General features: G+C 43.4%; 1 protein-coding gene and 1 long non-coding RNA gene across 2 annotated transcripts; both read right to left on the bottom strand.

Annotated features, from left to right (window-relative positions):
* Window positions 1–33: 33 nt before the first annotated feature.
* On the bottom strand, window positions 34–22,082 carry LOC306789779 (amyloid beta A4 precursor protein-binding family B member 1-interacting protein-like; the record flags this gene model as incomplete). Its single annotated transcript, XM_079285850.1, has 13 exons — window positions 34–164; window positions 733–817; window positions 975–1,073; window positions 2,294–2,404; window positions 16,799–16,942; window positions 17,030–17,104; window positions 17,196–17,317; window positions 17,452–17,611; window positions 17,690–17,761; window positions 17,855–18,060; window positions 18,793–18,868; window positions 19,741–19,800; window positions 22,050–22,082. The coding sequence occupies 13 exons, from the start codon at window positions 22,080–22,082 to the stop codon at window positions 34–36; spliced, it is 1,374 nt and encodes a 457-aa protein (XP_079141976.1).
* LOC306789357 lies at window positions 3,994–15,338 on the bottom strand. Its single transcript, XR_013772649.1, has 2 exons — window positions 15,253–15,338; window positions 3,994–7,285 (listed from the first exon to the last, which is right to left on the bottom strand). It is a non-coding gene; the product is annotated as an uncharacterized lncRNA (long non-coding RNA).
* Window positions 22,083–22,307: the final 225 nt, after the last annotated feature.

The raw sequence follows: 22,307 nt of genomic DNA, 5'->3' as shown, positions 1-22,307 counted from the left end.
TTAATCCAGGCTGAAGGGAGGGGACGATGTGTCTCAAACGTGTGTTTGTCCAGGAGGAGGAGGAGGGGGAGGGGGGATGAAGTCAGGTGGTGGCTCATGTGGATAGTCCTCCACGTTTGTGGTTTTGGGTGGAGCCGGATCTGGCTTTGGGCTGTTGTACCTGTCTGTAAAGACAAATGAGAATAATTGCAGAGATGTGGGTTTTAATAGTGGTATTCCTATTCTATATTATTTTGTTGAAAAGTCCTGCTTTCCCACAGTTTTCTCCATTATTGTTTTTTCAAAAGCAGCTGTATTCTAATCTGGGCCTGTCTGTACAAACAGCTTCAAGTAAAATGTTGATCTTAAGTACATCAGAATTCTCAGACTGGTGTCATTTTGCTTTTATCAGAGTCAGTTTTAACTTTTAGGTTGAGTTCTGTTTTGGAAGGAAAAGTAAAATGTAAACATGCAATTGAACAACATACAAACTAATTCTAACTACGAACAAATTCTATACTGCCTCCACTCGTGGTTTTTATGAATAATACCCCAGTATTGACATACCACCTTTTGAGGCCTGCTTTTGGCTGTTTCAGTGCTTGAGCAAGGGAATTTGGGGTAATCATAGTGCTTAGGAGTCACTGCAGTCTGCACTTACTACAAAAATCACACACGAACTTTGCAAAACGTCACTTTAGGTTCCTTAATTCAAAGCTTCTAAGAGATTAAAGTTGAAACGTGTAGACTCACCTTTGTGTGCAGCAGAGTGGAGAGGTTGCGAACTGGAGGCTCTCTTCATTGCAGCCTGGTAGTTCTTAAACAGGACAGTCCCATACTGAACACATAGACAGAGCACACACACTGAGATGAAATGTCTATATTTGCTATTTAAATTCGCAAATTTGAAGCTGAAGTGCAAATAGATTCAATAGATTTCTAATTGAACTGCTCACATTAAAGTGATTTGCGTTACTGCCGGTGTTGAATCTGACCTTGGCTATTCTGATGGCGTTCACCCAAAGCAACAGTGTGTGTTCGTCGTCACAGCACAGCAACTTGATGTAGTGCGACTCTTTCTGGATGCAGGGATGCTGGGGAAAGAGTACATGCAGAGAGAACAGGGAGGTTAAAGAGCCATTCCCTTGATTTAATATTGCATATATATATATATATATATATATAATATAAAAACAATGGTCAAAACTGATGCATCTCTGCTGCCAGTTTGTGTATCTGTTGTAGTACATGTACGAGTCAGCAGAGGGCAGCTGATACCAAACTGTTGCTGCACTTTGGACCTTCACTCATGACTACAACTGTTAAAATAGCACCAGAAAGATATTTTCACTGGGAATCTCGCACTTGATTAGTTGAATTGAATCTAAAACTCTTTTTTTTATCAGGAAAACAAACAGCACAAACACTCCATTCACTCGTTGCTGTGTCAAGGTTCTCACGGTTGAGAAGCAATTCTTTGAAACAACAACAAGGTGCCAGAAATACACATTGCAAGTCAAATGGGCAAAACCAGTTGTGGTTTTTTGGTTTCTCTTAAGTCATCTCACTTCCCCTCAACATGACAAAGCTGTCATTGCCAGCCACACTGTTTGTGTCTTCTGACAGCTTTGCTCTTTATCTGTTTTCACTTTTCTCCTCCATCTCATCTTTCTCTCTCCTGTCTCAGATGCTTTGTTAATCTAAGCTGCATGGGCCTCCAAGTGTAGTGTCGTCATACTGCAAGAGGCCCAACACAGCTTCCTTTAAACATACACATGAACTGTTGCGGAGAGACTACTTGTCAGAATGTGATTTTATCCTCCCGCCTAAAATCACAACCTTTTTTGTTGTTAATGCAGATTTCCCAAATGTCTAATTTCCTCACATTGGTGATGATTAGCATTTGATGTTGGAGGAAAGGTTTGAGTGCAGGATGATGATGATGATGATGATGTTTTGGGGGGGGGGGGGGCTGTTTATCAGAAAACAATTACATGTATCTACCAGTAAATCACCTGAAAGTGCACGAGCTCAATTTGAACATCAAGTTATGAATATGACATGGTTTGATTCTTAAAACAGTAAAAGCCACAGATGGGTAGGTACGATTTTTAAGAAGGACTTTTAAGAAAAATGTTATTTGTAGTTTCAGACGTCAGCCTGCGTACATTTTTCTCTCTCCTCTTGTCAAACCAGGACCCTTTTCCTCCCAACGACACAGATTAAAATTGATCTACTGGGTAGATTACACAGATGTGTTCTGTAATGCCTTTACCTCATTAAACGTTTGGTGATCACATTTCTTTGAGCTTACCTTCAGCATGAAGCAGAAGTTGGTGGGAGCTCTGTATTTCTGTTTGTAGTTGTTGGTGGTGTAGATGTTGACTTTTTCAAAATGAAGAAAGCAGACGAGATCACTGACAGCCTGCCGGCAGAGAAAAAATGTTATCTTATTATGTGGAAAATATTATACACTATACATATTGTACAAATGTAGGTGTTTATGAAAAATGATTCTCTGGTTATCCTGCAAATGTCTTGTGCACAGCAGAGATCGTCTGAGTGCTTGGAGGGAATCGTGGAAAAATTCACATATGGGCTTTACAGGATGTTATGTTTGTGCTTAAATTGGAGTGGTCTAAATGCTGTTTCTCTGTTTTATCATCATGTCGTGGAGATGAAATACATGTTCTCAATCTCATTGTATGGTTGGTACACTTCAAAGAAAACAAGTCAGTGCGAGGTCATTTTTCTTTATTTAATTTCCAAAGAAAGTCCAACATGAAGCTCCGTGTCAAGGGAAATATTTTGTTTTTCTTTCTAAAGCATTTCTTACATTTTTGATTTGAAACACATCGTGTTCGCACATGAAACCACACTGACATCGCTGCTGTGATTCACTGGAAACTACAGAGTGAAGCTTCCTGGAAGTGGAGGTGACCCTGAGAGGATGACTGTTGCTCTGACTTCCCTCTTTTTTGCTCTCTCGGGTTTCCTGACTTGATCTCCCACCTTTGTCCCCTTTTCTTCTTCCATCTCTTACTTTATCTCGAACTCCTTCTTCCATCTCTTACTTTATCTCTAACTCGGCCTGCTTGAGGATCACAGCTCCATTATGCTCTCTACTTATGATAGCAGCTGTTGTGTTTTATGTGTTCGTTTTTTTCTGTCTGATTTGGTATTTTCTCTTTCCCCTGCCTAATGAACTGTCCTTTCTAGATCGTCTTCTGCTTCGTTCTTGTGTCCTGACCTCAGAAGATTCCTGCAGCTCTCTTATGTTTGCGATTTGCACATCTGCTTCGCACAGTTTGCCCTCCATCTATTTCTTCCTCTTGGATGAATTATTTTAGAGTCCGCATGGACAGTGTTTTCCCTTTCTGTGTCAGTAACAGAACGACTAGCGGCTCTTTAACAGTGACGAGGCCTCAATTCACACTGTCCATCTTCATTTCTCTGTCGCTCTCTCTTGCCTTTCTGCCTCTGCTACACTTTGGAGCTCAGGTGTGAGCAATCATAGACTTCACAGGGGGGGAAAGTATCTTGTCTCTCTGCTACCATACTTGCCCTGACAATTTCTTTCTTCAAATTTTCTCAACTGTACAGATGTTAACAGACTGCATGAAAAACCTGACACCATTTGTCAACATTGCAAATGTATAGATGCACTGATGCATCTTAAAAGCACTTTGTCATGAGTCATAGTTGAGGATATCAATACCACACTCGTGTCTGCACGTCCAATATAACGCTGTGGCTGGAGTTAGCAGCTGGTTAGCTTAGCACAAAGACTGTAAACAGGGGGAATAAGCTAGCCTAACTGTCTAAATGTAATAAAAAAATAAACCCAAACAATATTCCCACTACTACATTTAAAGTTAATCATTTAACATGTTATATTTGTTGGTTTTCTACTGTTAAAAGTGTTTGATAGTGTTGTGAAAAAATGTGCTGTAGCTGTTTTTCACACTTTAGAGCAGGTTTAAGAATGAAACAGAAGCTCTCAGAGGCGTATAGTTTAAATCAAAAGCAATAGGTTTATTTATCGAACAAAGTTATTCAGCCAACACAATTAAACATGCATGGGCTCTAATGATTTCCCTCTCAGAGGTCCACCATAAGACACGCTTAAACACATCAGCATCATCCTTAATATATGGGGTCCGCCCCTTGCTACACATTGGCCAAAGTCAAAGATGCAGGCGTGGCACGTTTGTACGTTATGACACCTGGGTGGAGGCCGTGAATGTCCATTCACCTTTGGCCCCTCCCAATAGGCGTTGGTTTCCGTCAGTGTGAGTGAGAGTTTGAGGCGAGAGGACCTGGGAAAGAGTGTGTGGAGAAAGCCGGGCTCAGCTGGGCGTTGGCCCTCGCTTGAATCTCACTGTCTATTGTGTCTTCCTTATCTTCTCTAAAGATGGCTGCCTGTTCTTATGTGACGCAGTTAAATAAGTAACCTCTCACCTGCTTCTCTCTGGCCTTGCTGTGTTGTGAGCACTGTATAAGTGGTTAATAGTGCTGCATAAGATAATGGTTATTAAAACTACAAATATACTAGTGATTAATTAAACTGTATATATAAGCTAGTTGCTGATTAAGCTGTATATAAGCTAGCTGTTGAATAAACTGTATATAAGCTAGTTGCTACTTAAAGCTGCATATAAACTAGCTGTTGATTAAGCTGTATATGAGCTAATTGCTGATTAAAACTGTATATATGCTAATTTTATCAACAAATCCCTCTCTTGACGTCTGAAGGACGTCACTTTCTTTACTTTCCTACCCTGTTCACACGCTGGTGTCTTCCTCTGCCTCTCCTGACCCTACCAGGCTGTTCTGCTCTTCCCATACTGGGTAAGCGCCATAAGGAGGGGGTGGTAATGGTTCCTTGGAGAGGGCAGTGGTGATGAGACGGCCAACCAAAGAACGAATACAGGGTATTATACAACATCCACATGAGACCAATATTGCAATGAACACACCCACTGACACTGCTATTGACAAGATCAGGTGCTTCCATTTTCCAAACATGTTTTCCATCCAATCTCCAAATGGATTGTTCACACCTGATGCTTCCTGCATTTCGTTTGACAGTGCCCTCAGACTATTCAGTGCTTTTGTGACTGAACCGTCCGGCGCAGTATTGTTGGGGATGACAGTGCAACACAGGTCTCCAAACATTGAGCAAACACCTCCTTTTTCAGCAAGCAACATGTCCAAAGCCATTCTGTTTTGTACAGTAATCAAAGAAGTAGGGGCCAGCTGCTCAGCCAGACCCTCTATTGCATCCCTAGTATGATTAGCCAAACGAAGAACATTGTAATGCACATAATTGATACGATCAACATTTTTATTCACAGTTATCCATGGAATAATACTTGCGACACTCTCAAAACCTGCTGCAATTTGGTCTACCAATTTGTATTCATTAGGCACTCCTCTGGGCACTCCGATAGCATCTATGTAAGTTGGACCTCTGTCCAGGCTGAACTCAGCTTCAGCTGCTCTTTTAGCTAAGATATGTCTGCGTCTGCGTTGGGTCAGGCTTTGTACTTTGTTTTGGTCCTGTATTATTTTGTCTCCCACTAAGGTAAGTGGCATTGCCAGCCTCACCATAGCACAGACTCCTATTGTAGATGGTGGTATGTTAGTGAATAAGCGCAGACCCCCACAGTAGTAGAATAGCCCTCCCCTAGCCCAAGAACCTATCTCTGAGCCTGGTCGTGTCATGTTGCACCAGTCTTCTGGCACACTACCTAGGTGGATTTGAGCTCTATCGTTGGTGAAATGGTAACAGACATATCTGGATCCTAGTCCTTTGTAAGCTTTGAAATAACCTACTGCAGTTTGGTTGTCAATCGGTGGGAATATGGATGCCAGAGTAGTGCAATGTGGTGGAGTAGCCATTTTAGTCATTTTTGTCATGCACGCGTATCCTGTTGGGTCAGATTCAGGATATAGTGGTGCTGGTTCGGTGAACATAGCTGGTCTAGCTGCAGCACAAGCTACACATCCACTCATTTTGTTTTTTATAGCATTATCAACAATCCAATTTAACCATACATTGTCGCTTCCTTGTCCTGTAGCTAATTGGATCACCTGTTGGGGAGTCCATTTAGAAAAGTCTTCTGATAAGACAGTAGGTGGGTCTGGTGGTAGCGGTTGTCTGTGCGGAATTATGTTTATTTGAATTCCTACTCTCGGGTCTTTGCCTGGGACGTCCACTAATAGGGCGAACCATATTATGTTTTTTCCTGTGCTGCTTTTGGTGACGTTGTTTAGGGACAGAGATAAGGGATTGGCTGTTGCTGAAAAGTCTCGTTGGAAGTCTATTTTGTCCCATAAGGTCCTTCTCGGACTTTCCCCTCGCATTGTTGGCTTCCACCGCCCTGTGTACTTAGTTACCGCCCCCCAGGAATGACAAAACGCTATGGACGGGACGTTCACGTAATTCTCACATCTGTTGACTATGGCATTGTCAGCACACAAATACACAGCACGACCTCTCCATGCTCTTGGACTTCTTCCACAGTTAATCACATCACACAAATCAAAAGTAAAAACGGTTTTGCTCCCCTTGGTATAGTTTAAGGTCAGATATGCACGACACGCTTTTGGTGGTGGCTTGTATGCCGGTTCTGAGGCATCTCTTTTTTGCCTATCCTTCCCTCTCTCGAGGTCGTTTTGAGTTTTGTTCACATCCTCGCCGCTTGTTGTCAGATTGAAGCTTGGATGACTCTCAAACCTTGTCAGATTTTGCATGTTCACATCCTTGCCACTTGTTGTCAGATTGCAGCTTGGATGACTCTCAAACCCTGTCAGATTTTGCACTGCCTCTGGCAGACAGCCATAGTTTCCGCTAGTCGGTTTGTTCACTGTTTTGTCCCCCATTTTCAATCCCAAAGTCAAGAATATCACAAATGCCACACCCAAACCCAATAGGACCCACCCAGTTCTTTTACCTATCCCCATGTCTTTCCAGGTACCTGGAGTGGGATGAATCCCCTGTGGCTGGATGTCTGTTTCCCCCAACAGATTACACTCACACTCCATTTTGCGCCAGATCACCTCGGACCTCTGCTAAGGGTCTGGAACGCTCAGATGCTGGGGCACAATGTGACAGGTGGTGCCAAGGTGCTCCTGATTTACCTATGACCTGGACCGAGTGTGAAGTAACCTCCTTCACTTCGTACGGCCCTGTCCACCTGGGGTCAGTCCACTTTCTCTTGTGAACTTTGACCCTGACCCAGTCACCCACTCGGATGAGATTTTTCACTTCCTCCTGGTCAGCTGCACTGGTCCGCAGGACCTGTTTGGAGAGAGCCTCCGTGAGAGTGATTAACGCAGTCATATATGCCTTCATTTCAACTTGCTGCACATCTAAAGCAGGAATATGACTACTGTCTCTTGGAGGACCAGGCATTTGCCTCCCTGTCATTAACTCATGTGGTGAAAGATGCGTCTCATTTCCTTGTGCGCTCCTCATTGCCATTAGAGCTAATGGTAAGGCTTCAACCCATGTCAGCTTTGATGCCGCACATGTCTTTTACAGGTGGATTGGCCAACTTCAACTGGGTCCAGTTTTGATGAGTGATACATGAGTACCACTCTTTCTCCCCCTTTTTTCTGATACAAAACTGCATTTACCATCCCTCCTTTTTGTTCAGAAACATCTAGGTGAAAAGGGAGTAAATAGTCTGGAGCTTGAAGAGCCGAGGCATGTGACAAAGTCTGTTTGAGTTTGGTGAACGCGTCTTCAGCGTCTTGTGTCCACACCAGTGGGGCAGAGGTGTTTCTAGTTCCTGGTTCCTTGAGCAGGCTTCTGAGACAGGTGGTGAGGTCAGTGTAGTCTGGAATGTGACTACGAGAGTAGCCTGTTAGACCCAGGAATGACAGCATATGTCCCACGGTGATAGGTCTGTCATGATGGAGAATGCTGTCTCTGTGGGCTGTGCTTACAGCCAGGCCGCTAGATGAGAGAGTGCGACCCAGGAATGTGACTTGTCTCCTACATGTTTGGACCTTGGTCTTCTTAACTTTGTAGCCTTTTGAGGCTAACAGCAGCAGCAGAGTCTCAGTGGCCTCCAGGCAGGTGGCAGAAGATGGGGCAGCAATCAGGAGGTCATCCACATATTGTATGAGGACGACACCATCCGGCACCTCTATATCAGACAAGTGTAGTCTGAGATGATGGTTGAACAAACCTGGAGAACAACGAAAGCCTTGTGGCAGGCGAGAGTAGGTGTATTGCTGGTCGTTGAATGTGAAAGCAAACAGTGTCTGTGAGTCTTTGTCCAGAGGGATGCTGAAGAAGGCGTTAGCAAGGTCAATTACTGTGAAATATGAGTGCTGTGGGCTGAGATTTGTTAAGGCAATATGTGGATCTGGAACTGGATATGACGCCGGTTGTGTGGCATCATTGATTGGTCGAAAATCTTGTACCATCCGCCAGCCTGTGTTGTTTCCGGCCTTCTGCACTGGCAATATCGCTGTATTGTATGGTGATCGAGTTTTCACCAACACTCCAGCTTGTAACAGACCTGCAATGGTCGGAGCGATGCCTGCGATTTGTTCTGGCTTTAGTTTGTACTGTGGATGCCAGATAGGAGGTGCAAATGGATCCAACAGCGTCACCTTCACAGGTTTGACCGTTGCCAATTTTCCCACATCATAAGGGCCAGTCGTCCATAGTGTCGCAGGCACGCCGTCCAATAGAGCTTGAGTTGCAGGATGGTCAGTGCATGGTTTACCATGATGGCGTGGCAGTGGTAAATGTTCAGGTAGTGTGTGTTCTTTGGTAGAGATGATCCATCGCCACATATCTTCTTCTGTTGCCTTCAGCAGTCCTGCTGTATCTGTGTGTGTCCATGACAGAGTATGTGCTCTTTTTATCATGGGGCCGAGTCCTCTGGCCTCTTGTCCAAATCCAACCGCTAGGGTGACGTGTGGAGCAGATTCTTTGCTGAGACCATACCACTTGGTCTGATAATCATCCAATAGCACTGCTGCTGCCACGCCTTCTTTTCCACAATACACATCATGACATATTATGTGTGGAGTTAGGTGAGCCATATTGATGTCCCAATCTTCAGCATATGGGCAGTCTGGATCGTCCGTGACATTCATAGTGCAGTGCACATATGGTAGAGGAGTTTTATATGGATGCAGTCTTTGGATCTGTTCTCTGTGTATGTTGAACCAGAATTGAATTGTTGGTGTGCTTGGTCCTGTGGCTAGACATCTCAGCCAGTACACTTCTTCATCCAATGATTCCACATTAATGGACGTTTGTGGCATAGATAGTATTCGCACAGGCATTGATAGAGTGCTTGCAGGGGGAGGGTCCAGTGAGACCTGGACCCCTTCGTTGTTTAGCCATATTGTTAGACCGAATTTAGTCATCAGATCGCGGCCCAGTAGGTTTACTGGGCAGTTTGGCGCTGATAGGAAGCTGTGTGACCATTGTTGACTTCCAATTTGGACATTTAAAGGTTTAGTGCACCACTGGCGTTCTGGCGCGCCTGAGACCCCAACCACTGACACATATTTAGATGACAGGACCTGTGGAGACGTGAGGCTGGAATATGTTGCCCCTGTGTCCACCAAAAATGTGTGTGCCTGTCCGTTTATTGTGCAAGTGAGAGTTGGCTCACTTGCTAGTCCAAATTTCATGATGCCGGTGCCAGGTGGTTGTGGGGTGTCCTAGTAGGGATAATAGTTATTCGCCCACTGAGCTTGTAGTGCCTGGTTGACATTTTCTCCGGAGCTAGGATCATTTTGCGGCCATTGCTCAGTGCCTCCTAGTGGCGCCTGGTATGGCTGTCCAGCTTGATTCTGGTTTCGTGGATCCTGAAAGCCTCCTCTTCCTCTCTGATAATTTCCTCTTCCTCTGGGTCCTCTTCCTCTTCCACGTGTTGGGCCTTGTTGATGTGACAGGTCACGTGTGTGACAGTTACGTGAGTAGTGGCCTGGTTTTCCACAGGTGTAGCAGTAGAAAGTGCCTCCTTGGCCACCCCCTTGATCACCTCCTCTTTGTCCTCCTCTTTGGTTTTGTTGCCATGGTTGCTGCACCATTACAGGGACCACTTGTGCTGCTAGTGGTTCCAGTTGAGCCATCTGCTTCTTTTTGTCCTTTGCAATCTTTTGGGCCGTGTCCAGGTCAGACAGCTGTCTCTTCATCAGTGCCACTTGCAGTGCCTTGAGCTCCACATCTGATGCTTCTGCAGCTGTTCTGTGTTTATCATAGTGATGCAGTACATGTTCTCTCCATGCAGATTGAGTGAAGGAGGCGATGGCCACAGTGTTTTCAATCGCCTCTCTTACCTTTGCAGGCAATCCTTTGGTCACCATGCTTCTCCAGAGTGCCATTGATGTCTGAGATGCATCTGGGGATTCTCTAAATGTTGTTCTCCATACTTGCTCAGCGCGAGCTAGGAGATCTGCAGCAGGCTCCCCAGGCTTGGCCATGAAGGTTGACATTTGGCTGTGGTCTGTTGGGGTGGGGTACTCTCTTCTTAAGGCCTGATGTAGTAACAGCCTGACACCGCCTATGGGCGTGGGGTCAGGCGCGTTTGTGGTTCCTGCTACGGCTTCAAGCTTTTTCAGTGTGTGTGGGTCAGATGCTCTGGCCAGCAGGCCTCTGTAGTCACCAAGTGCCAGTTTGTGGGACTTTGTATATTTATCTAGCTCTTCTAGCCATGGCTCTGCTCCTGAAGACAGTGAAGGAAGGGCAGTCAGCAGTGTTGACATGTCCATGAAGGAGAAGGGAATAAATGCCATCTGGTGAGGGGCTGCAGCTGTTGGAGCTGGTCTGAGTGGCATCTGACATGAGTTAGGCCCATATTGTTGTCCACTGCGCGTTGTTGATGGGGCTGTGGCATATCCTGTGAAATTTCCATTTAGCGTTAGCCTCTGTACTTCATGTGTTTGTGGCCATTTGTGTTCGTTGGCTGGCTGTGCAGCTAGTTCGATCAGCTCCTTCTCTTCCTCTGTACCAGGAACCCACAGGTCCGCTTGTGGTATAGCATATCCACTAGCCTCCATGTAAGGCGTATAGCCTGTTGCTGCATTGGTTTTTTCCAGCTGTTCGAGCTCCTCCAGTTGTTGTTCCAGGATTTGAATATCCTCTTGTGTTTCGTCTTCTTGTCTGTGTTGGTAACGGTCTCTGATTGAGTTGCTCACTCTGTGCCGAGTTTCGAGTGGGGCAGTCGATTCGAAAGCATCGAAGCGTGGCTCATTGTGTGCGTCGACAATTAGTGTAGGTGTAGTTTCAGGTCCGGGTGTGTTTCGCAGCCCTAGGGCGCTCAGTTGAGTCATCAGGTATCCCACAGTCTTCTCAACTTGCTTCGCTCTTTTTCTTCTCTCTTTTTCCTCTACTGAGACAGGTATCTGCAGCTCTCCTTCATCTACTGCGAAGATGCCTTTCAGGAACCCCTTTGATACTGGTCTTACTGGAGCCTGAATGAAAGGGTTATTTGTGGGCACATAATCGGGAGGGGGAGGTGGGAGATCCGGGTGCAGTTGGCTTTGTTCATGTTCATGCATGTCTTTGTGTTGCGGTGGCAGGTCAGGATACAGGTTGCTTTGTTCATGCTTGGGCTTGTCATTGTCGATAGGGGTGAATGGGTTGTCGGCATATGAGGGAGGGGCAGTGGATGAGGGTGTTAGGGCCGGAAACATGCCTCCGCTGTGTTTGGCGGCCTCTAGTGGTGAACGTGCTGCTTCAGCATCCAGCTCCATTGCGTTCCATGGCTCTTTGCCAGCCCGCTCCATCCATCTCTTCTCGATTCCAGTGAGAATCAGCTTGCTGCCCATCCTGTTGTTATCAAAATCGAAGCATCTTTTAAGATAAGGCCAGACGCCTTTTTCTGCAGCTGCGTTGTTTCTTGCTGTTCTTTTTCCCATGTTTAGATATCTTGGATTTCTGTCCTGCCATTCGTTCTTCTTCTCTTCACAGTGTCTCATCACTTCCCTGTTCATCTGTTGTACCATCTCTTCTGAAGGGGAACAATTCAGCCGTTCTCCATCCCAAATGGCTTTATCTTTCCATCGTTTTATCAATCTTTGGTAGGCGTGTTGTTCCACTGGCCAAAGTTTGCTTCGTCCATTAATCCTGCTCTGTTCCTGGACAGCATTCTCCAAGATGCTCAGATAAGAGGAGAATTTCTCCGCCATGATGGGTGTTTCTGTAACATGCAATGAGAGTCTGAAATCAGTATTCCCAAATGTCCACACGATGGAGCCAAAACTCCTGTCCATTGTTCCTGTTGCAGTTCTTGAATAGGCCACAGAAAAGCCAACATGCAGGACAAATGTTTTTTTTTTTTTTTTTCAAAAGCACCAGCAGAGGGAGCCAACGCTCCTCCCAAGTTTCCTGGTGTCTGGTTGAACTCAAATCAATGTCATTCACACTGCTGCATGTCTTAAAACCTGCTTTTCTCTGTAATATGTGTGTGTGTGAAATGATGATCTATTTTATTATTAACACTTTATGGTGAAGAGGACGAAAACAGTACAGTTATAGAGTTATTTCGAAGTCTCTGTGTGAACGGACACAAAAGCTCGTCCATTTATACTAATGTGGCAATTTTCAGCCATAATCTTATGGTTTTAGCAAGCATTACCGTGCAGAGGTCACTGATCTTTATTCTGTTGTACGAGAGAATGACGGAGTGCTTCTCTCGGCGTTTTAAACCTTCATACAGTGACCTCACAACTCCGCATATAAGCATTACAAGTATTACGCATATTATTTAACAGTGTATGAATATATATTATTTACAAATCTGCCTATATACCCCTGCTAGGTGTGAAATGCTATGTTTTAATTACTCAAGCAATGGCTTGTAACTAAATATTTTATAAGGCAGAGAGAGAGTGTTAACCTTGCCCCCACCTTTTTAAATATCTTCCGCTAACTGTCTTTGTAACTGTCTTTGTCTTTGTAAGTAGACACAAATCAAGGCCGCGTCTGTATTTTTTTTATCAGGAGTAGTCAAATCCTCCCTAATATTCCCACCGCCAGTCTTGACTAAATGAATAGAAGATTTGTAGCAGCTGTTAACCTTGTATATTCATACTTTTAGCGACTGTCTGGCTGGAACAATAGAAGCTGTGTATTAGCTTTTAAAACTTTTTTTTTTTTTTTTTTTTCTTCCTGGTAGCATTCCTGGACTGCTGTGTTTCCGCATTACACTTTGCTAACGATCCCTAAGGAACACAATTTTCCAATAAATTTAACTATGCCAGTAAAACTGACACTTATATTAGCCCTCAGCTGTCTCTCAGCATATTCTAGTGATTTATGTGTGTGTGTGAATGTAACAGTCGTGTATAATGTGTGTTTTCCCTACTCTGGACACCAACCTTTGAAACAACACACCAACATTTTCAAACACCAAGCACGGCCTCAGCTGGCTGTCTCTAACGCACAAAGAAACTCAGAAACAGCATAAACTCTGAACCAGGTCTCAGCGCTTACATATATGCTCCTAATAATCGCACTCATTTAAGCGAAATCGAATCCATACACAGCCGTGGTTATGTACGCTTCAAACATGCACTTTCATTCAAACAAAATTGCAACACACTGCCATTTTTAAATGCGCAGAGATCACCAATGCGGTAAAGGAATATCTTTAGAAACACAGTCAACCAATAAACAAAAGTTAAAACGTACAGCTCAGCAAATAGTCACCCGCATTCATACTAGATAATCAAAACACACGCTGCCGTGTCTATAAGCATAAATCAGTCACAAGCACGGAGTCACCCGCATTCCTACTAGATAATCAAAACACACGCTGCCGTCTCTTTAAGCATAAATCAGTCACAAACACGGAGTTGTAGAAGAGATGTACAGCTCTTTTTACACACTCATCACATTCCATCAGCAAGCTTTTTTCTCAACCTCATCAAACAGACTGGAGCGCTACTGATCGTTCGATCACAACGCAAATGACAAACAGCTTTTTAGCAACCAAAAAACAGTCAGATTATAAAGGATTCTTTCCCTATTCCGTGACAGCTAATCCACTTTATCAAACTAAACAAACAGACACCTCTTGGACGCCTGCGCAAATGACAACTGCTTCTCAGCAAACAAACACAGTAAACACCAATTAAAACCAAATTTGAAATGCGCACAATTCACAAATACGGTCTAGCACGTAAGTAATACTTTTACAAATGCAGTGAAACAATGAACACACATTAGAACATACACGGCTGTCTCTTTAAATGTAAATCAGTCAGAAGCACGGCCTTCGGATGAACTGACTCTTTTTTTTTTTTTTTTTTTTAGACACACATTTATCAGAAACGCATTGTAACAGCAATTTGTCTTTTATCTCGATCTCATCAAACAGACTGTGTACCGCTGATCTCTCGACCACGATACAAATGAAAAACAAATGCTTTTTCAGCAAACAATCAGTCAGATTATAATAATTTCTGTCCCTATCTTACACACATATCAAAGAGCTCTGCTTCTTTAATACATCACAACGGCCGCTGCTTTTTGTCAAAAACAATGTTACAGCCGGGAGCTGATCCCGGACCTACCGCGTCGAAGACTGATATTTTAACCACTACTCCATCAGGGTAGAACGTAAATAATACAATTTAACTGCTTTTTTATCCTAGGTCATCTCTGGACCTGTACACGTTCTGGCCATCTTCATTAATCTCGTCCGTTATTAACAACACACCGATATAATCAACTTCTGTGCTCTCGTCCAGAAACTCCGTCGAGGAAACTCTAATCAGAGTAACACTATTTTTTACTGAATCGCTACACACGAGTTGATGTCCGAAGACTCGATGCTCTTAATACGGGAATCCCGCAGTCAGTTTTCTCCATACAGTTTATCAATGACATCAATGACATATACATATATCCCCGTCATGTTATGCAATTTCTTCGTAGCCCAAAACATCCCATAAGTACGTTAGAAATCACGCCTTTTGCAACATGAATTTGAGTGTTCAGCGTGGAGCGCGTGTCTGCGAGCAAATGCGTTACACGGCTCACAGCACCTCACATCTACGCTATCACAAATGCGTCATTTCTCGCCGTTATTTGACGTTTTCTGATGGGCACATTCATACATATTCACAAACCCCCAAATGGCTGTATAACAACTCTGTTGCTGTGTGTTTAATCTTTACCATATTCTATACTAAGCAAATACTTACAGTTCGGACAGTCTGAGCACATTTTAGAATATTTCTATGAATACAATGTTGCAGAATTCAGTTAAATAGGTCTCTGCATACCTTGAGATGTGCACCGGTGCGTCTCAGACCCCCCGACTGCAATTTCGCTCCGATGGCAATTATCGGGTTCCCAGCCTCGAAGGGAGAGTTACGCCGTTATCTGGAATCAAAAGGAGAGGCCTGTTAACATTCTAACCTGAAGCTCTGTATCGTATCAGATCACGTCGGGGTCACCACTTTGTTGTGAAAAAATGTGCTGTAGCTGTTTTTCACACTTTAGAGCAGGTTTAAGAATGAAACAGAAGCTCTCAGAGGCGTATAGTTTAAATCAAAAGCAATAGGTTTATTTATCGAACAAAGTTATTCAGCCAACACAATTAAACATGCATGGGCTCTAATGATTTCCCTCTCAGAGGTCCACCATAAGACACGCTTAAACACATCAGCATCATCCTTAATATATGGGGTCCGCCCCTTGCTACACATTGGCCAAAGTCAAAGATGCAGGCGTGGCACGTTTGTACGTTATGACACCTGGGTGGAGGCCGTGAATGTCCATTCACCTTTGGCCCCTCCCAATAGGCGTTGGTTTCCGTCAGTGTGAGTGAGAGTTTGAGGCGAGAGGACCTGGGAAAGAGTGTGTGGAGAAAGCCGGGCTCAGCTGGGCGTTGGCCCTCGCTTGAATCTCACTGTCTATTGTGTCTTCCTTATCTTCTCTAAAGATGGCTGCCTGTTCTTATGTGACGCAGTTAAATAAGTAACCTCTCACCTGCTTCTCTCTGGCCTTGCTGTGTTGTGAGCACTGTATAAGTGGTTAATAGTGCTGCATAAGATAATGGTTATTAAAACTACAAATATACTAGTGATTAATTAAACTGTATATATAAGCTAGTTGCTGATTAAGCTGTATATAAGCTAGCTGTTGAATAAACTGTATATAAGCTAGTTGCTACTTAAAGCTGCATATAAACTAGCTGTTGATTAAGCTGTATATGAGCTAATTGCTGATTAAAACTGTATATATGCTAATTTTATCAACAATAGACAGTTTGTGGTTTTATCGGGGATTATGTGTTTGTTAGTTTAGCTAACGTTAGCTAAGCATGGAGCAACAACTAGCTTGATGACAACTTGTTATTCTGACATTTTGTTTTTTTGAAGGAATAAACAAACAATTATAGCTGTTACTTAATGAGATTTAGATGGATTTTTTTAACCCTTGGACGGAGCCTTTATGCTAAAATAAGCTAATCGACTGCTAGCTGTGGCCCGTGAGGCATTTCCCAAAATGTAAAAAATGATTTCTTAAAGCGTATCGCAAGGAAGGAATAAGTTAGTTACAATGTTAAGTTTATGTAGTTTATGTAAATCAACCTAAAATAACGTTATATAGTTCAGGTTGTATTTCTAGACACAAGAAGACACTCACTTACAGCTATCTAAGAATAGTAAGAAAGCTTCACTGTCATAACGATGTTCTCTAGGCTTTGTGTCGGGAGGTGGTTTCACCACAGTTGCTATATTACTAACTAATCTCCCACCTTTACAGGTTGTCTTGAATATGACGTGGATTTTTTCATTGAAAAACGTATTTGATCTGCCATACCTTTGTCTTTCCCTTGGGTACATAGTAAATGCCCGAGGCCCTGAGCATGAAGTAGAGAGGTTTCCAAAGCTTTTTCCCATCTTCCTTTAGGTACAGCTTGCCCTCAAGATCAGGAACAATCAGAGTGGAACCTCCAAAATGCTCCTACAGGGTCAGAGATTACATGCAATTCTTAAAAGACATTCAACTTAAAACATAGTTCCAGTGATATGGTATGGCAATGTAACTGACCTTGAGTAAGAGCTGTTTGGCTTGCTCGTTAATCCCACTCAAACATGCTTTCTTCTTCTTCCACATGTAAAATAACTGCAAGGTGCAGAGAAAAGCATCGTTCAATTTACCGACTAACCATTAAACAGTGCAATAAAGCTTTGGCAAGAAGAAAACTCATACTCACTTGAGGGTCAGTGAACATCACATACTTCTGAGGTTTTGACACAAAATAGATTTTGTTTTCACTGACGCGAGTCCACGCAGACAGGGGCTCCACTAAGTGCTCATGGTCCTCAAATCCTCTTTCTGAAATGATGAGAGAACATGTGGGCTGAAAACAGTGTCTCCTGCCTCTGTAGATGATTTCTTTTTGGCATGTGCTATGTTTTGTGCATGTGATCTGAGTGCGTATGTACAGCATATGTACATGTTCATCTCACCGATCTGCAGCTCGGGGTTGGTCTCACACAGGCTCCAGTCGACGCTGCAGTCACAGTGTGTCTTCTCGAACAGCTTGTCCAGAACCTCTCGGACAGTCTGTCTCTCATCCACCATCAGTGTCTTGGAGCTGCCGTCACTCATCAGCACCTTGACTATCAACTAGGGGAGGCAGCAAGCTGGGTTTAACTTCATAGGACTGCTTAGTTAAGAGAGACTCACACAAAGCTGCTGACTTACCTTCCTAACTTTGGCTTCTTTCAGCTTCTCCAGAGCCAGTTTAATTTTCTCTGCCTTTGTCTGGGGTTTGCTCTGTAGCTAAGAATAATAATAAGAGGTAATCAATTTTTATTTTCATGACATTACAACTTTATTTTTTATGATCAGCGACGTATTGTAGTTTACCATCTGCAGCCCTTCAGAGGATTCGGCAGAGGTCGATGGTCGAGGACGGGCAGCTGCTGGCGCAGGTTCCCGAGCCATTGCTGAGGCTGCTGCACAGCTGCTGGTCGGTTGATCTGCGGGGAGTCGCCCATCTGAGGAGGTTGATTTTGATCCGAGGTCAGCCACCAGAGCATCCAGGTCGTGGTCCTCCAGTTCATAAAGAGACTCTGTACAGAGATCAGGGCACAGTTGTGGCCCCGAAATATTAGAGAAGAGGCCTTATAAAGGTGGTCCAGGTTTAATCCCTCAACATCACACTGATGACAAGATCCTCAGAGCCAGGCTAGCTGTTTCCCCCTGTTTCCAGTCTTTATGCTAAGCTAAGCTAACTGTCTCTTGGCCTTAGCCTCACATTTAACGTACAGACATGCAAGCGGTAATTTTGTCATCTAACTCTCGGAAAGAAAGCAAAGTTTATTTCCCAAAATGTCAAGTCGTTTCTTTGACACAACTCTCTCACTTTGCATTGGATCAAAGGTGAATATGTTTTGCTCCTTCACTTTTGTTGAAGCAAGAGACTAGCTTGGTATTTGACCCAACTTAATTTCCCCCCCCCCCCCCCCGTAATTTAATTTGATTAAATTTATCGGGTTTTTTTGTATATCTAAATCCCCAAAACATTATGGTGCTCCACAAAACATCTCCACTTCTATCCCTCCTGGTTTCAAGAGGTTGGCGTGACCTTCTGGCGCAAGAAAAAAACGTCGCTCCCCGTCTCTCAACTGAAACCTTGTCTCTTGACAGACTGCATCACATCTCCCCCACATCTACATCACACTTTCAGCCAGGGCAGTGTGACTCTAGCTCTGTCACGTTGCTGATCTGGAGATTGAAGCTTTATTATCTGCCATTCTTGCTTTTGACGAGAGCGTCATTATCTGAACGAGCACTTACTGTACCGTTTAGGTCTGTGAAGCCAATGGAGAAGGTGCTGTGTGTCTGTGAGTCAGGGTCCACTTCTGCAGGCATTAAACTCTGCAACGCATGAAATGAGATGGTAAATGAACACAGCACCTCACAGCACCCATGGCAGTTGTATATTTTGAAAAATGTACTTTATTCGTTGTTTTAAATTGCATTTCACACAGAAGTCATGTATGTGTCCTTGAAAGGCTCTGAACTGTTTAAAATTGTTACATGATGAGCCTGTTATTTATCAGTGGTTGGTTCCCGCCCTTTTATTATGCTCTGTTTTCAAGCTTCCTTTAATAGAGAACATACTGGACTCAGCTCCTGCACAGACAATAGATCATACAGTCCATTAAAAAAATACAGCTTTTTCTAAACTGGGATGTTGATCATGCTGGAGCTGCTGCTTAAATGACATCTCCAAAGTTGTTAAAGTCACAGGTAAAAAAAAAGCAGAGAATGAACCCAATCAAGGCAATGAGTGGAATCACTTTAACTCCTTTTGTTTCTCAGACTCTGAGAGGATCTAGTTTTCAATCAAAATGCTCTTCCTGCCAAGTCTGTTGACAGTCTTTGGTGTGGTGTTTGTCACTGTGATGGCTTTCCAAGAGGGCGCATACCAAAATGACATCTAGAGCCTTTTTTTCTAGTGTGGCTGATGTAATGTTCCAGACTGATCCCGTTCTCGGGGCTGCACTCATTTAGCTTGCATGAAGAGATTTGAAATGGACAATAATGAATTGCACCTCAGGGTTGCAGCAGTCATAAGAGTGTCATGTTTTTCTTGGCGAGCAGCAGTTATATGATGAGCAGCTTATGTGTGCTTAAGGGAATCTGCAACGATCGCCTATGGTCCAATCCAGATGCGATGACTTCGCTCTTCAGCGTCGCCTCCCATTTCTCTGTCTGATGCTTCAGTTTCAAAAACAAAGACTCACCTGAGAGAGATTATCCATCTCTCCAAGCAGGCTACTGAATATGGCGTCTATGTCGTCCATCTGAGAATGGTACAGAGAAACATTTTAGATTGTACCTGCAGTACAGGGATTACACACAGTGTAGTGACTAATGCAGTAGCATCAGGAACTGAAAAACTTTGGAAAATTTCAGTTCAGTTTAATTTCAGTTTCTACCGGCACCAGCTGTTGAATAGCTTGTCATGCAGCAAGCAGAAAAGTTAGTAAATGAACTCTAACAACATTTTTGTGGGATAGAAATAAAAACACTCTTGGACATATTCATGCCCATGCACATACACAGTTTGGATATGTCTGTCACAGTTGTAAAAAACAGACAAACAATCAGCAAAAAGAGCTTCATCACTCCACACTGAAAAACCCCAGAAATGTGATCTCTATTTCTAGACATGCTCAAAGTTACAAGCACTGCAATGCAATGTCATTGCCATTTCTCCACAAAGTGACAAAGCAGCGTGCGTGGCAGGTCCAAACAGTTTCCATGTTGCTCTGGCAGTGAAGTTGCACACGTTGTTTTTTTTCACTCGTTAACCAGTGACCTTTATCTTCAGTGAACTTCACACACACCTCACCTCATCTGCATCATTTTGGCCCACATTCCACTTTCTGGTCATTACTTTGTCTCATTTTACTGAAAGACACCATGTGAGGTGCACATTCTTTGCATTTATAATTGATAATTTCTGGTGGAAAGAAATTGCTTCATTGAGATCAAAGATTTTTATCAGGAAAAACTTGATGTAAGTCTGGGTTTGACCATATGGAGGCGGTACCTTGCCAGCTTTAGGGTCATCAATAATACATCTCGCAAGTGGAGCGGCTTAAAAAGCAAACTGAAGAATGAGCTCTGTTCATCTTGCCAACTATTTGAGACCGTTGCTATGTGTGGTTATCAATAACAATATGTTGTGAGAGCCGGAAACAGCAAATGTAGAAGCAGTATTGGTGGTAAGATGTACAACCAGCAAGGATTGGAACCAAAGTTTGACGTGCTGGGCTACCCAGTGCGTTAGAAAGTGACTGCAAGGGTCCTGACCAAGCTTCAGTATGTGACGAGATTATAGATTCTTTAATAATATACGTTTTTTTCAGCTTATTTAACTTTCTTAATACTTGAGACACGGGTTGGTTCACATTGTGATATAGGTGAGTGCATCAGAAAGAGTGAATACATTCTCAGAAGTAAAAATCCCGGTGACTCTAAATATGCGGCGAGCTATGGCGAACATCTGTTTGGCTTTGTTTACCTTTACGCTGATGCATTTTACACATTAAAGCCGCAGCTGGAAGTGTGCAAAGTGCAGATTCTGTCCTATATATGGAAACTCATCTGTAGACATTCATTCGTTTAAAGCCTCTGTCCTGCTGTCTATCGCTTCATGTACCACTTGTTCTACTTCATTCACAGTTATATATGTATGTACACACACACACACACACACACATGCAGCCTAATGTGCATACCGAAGTACATTCAGTATAAAGTCCTGCATGTGCTGTTCAGTCTGTGTTTATGCTGAACAGTAAACAGACCATCCATTAAGCTGTAATGAGGTGGAGGGGGAAGTTGAGAGGACGGGAGTGGACTAAGTATTGCTTCCATATGAAAGTGACTTTTGTTAATCAAGAAAGCGAACTTTACCTTTGTGGCCTCTCAGGACTTCTGCCTCACATGTGTGAAAGTCAATCCTGACTTCTGTTTCTGTAACCTCTTTATGATACATAGGTATGTCTATTCAATTCCCGGTACTTGTCAGTGATCCCTGGCATGTGCTCATCAAAGCATCCATTGCAAAACCACCATTTGTTTATATATGCCATGCTCTCATCAGGCATGTCAGATTGTTGCTGCCGTCTCCCACTGTGGTCTCACACATCAAGAGACGGACAGGCAAGCAACAGGTGGCTGCGCCAAAAAGCGATTTCTGGAGACTTATATGCATGAAAGGAATCACAAAGCATTGCCTAATGACAGTAAATCACCATGTTTTCTCTTCTCTTGTGGTCGAGAGCTTCTTACTGTTTTCTAATTAGTTGCACAACTATCCATTGGCGGCTGTGAGAGGACATGTGTTTGTCCTAAGCAAAGCTGATGTGGCTGCTCAAGTATTTAACTCTTAAAGGGACCAACAGAAAGGATAATATATATATATATATATTTACATAATATATACTATTAGTATATCGATTTAGTATACAGTTGCCATAATACATATCTGCCATTCATAAACGTCCTTAAGAAAACATTGACGATCATTTAAAGTTCTTACCTTCTCTGTCTCTTTCACACATGGGAGCATCATCGAGTGTGTGTGTGTGTGTGTGTGTGTGTGTGTGTGTGTGTGAGTGCTACAACGCTCTCAGAGGTCAGTCTATAAGAAACCGCTTGAACACGTGATTTTGCCTGCACTGCCTCTGCAGATATTAGCTGAACTTCCTGTGATACCAGGAAGTAGATTAAACTGCATTTCTCGTAAGGCGGAGTGAGGTTTAGTTTTCTAATTATCTGCCACAGCTACTGACCATGA

Source organism: Melanostigma gelatinosum, assembly GCF_949748355.1.
Source record: "Melanostigma gelatinosum genome assembly, chromosome: 15".
NCBI classification, from domain to species: domain Eukaryota; kingdom Metazoa; phylum Chordata; class Actinopteri; order Perciformes; family Zoarcidae; genus Melanostigma; species Melanostigma gelatinosum.
This window is presented reverse-complemented; position numbering and strand designations above follow the sequence as displayed.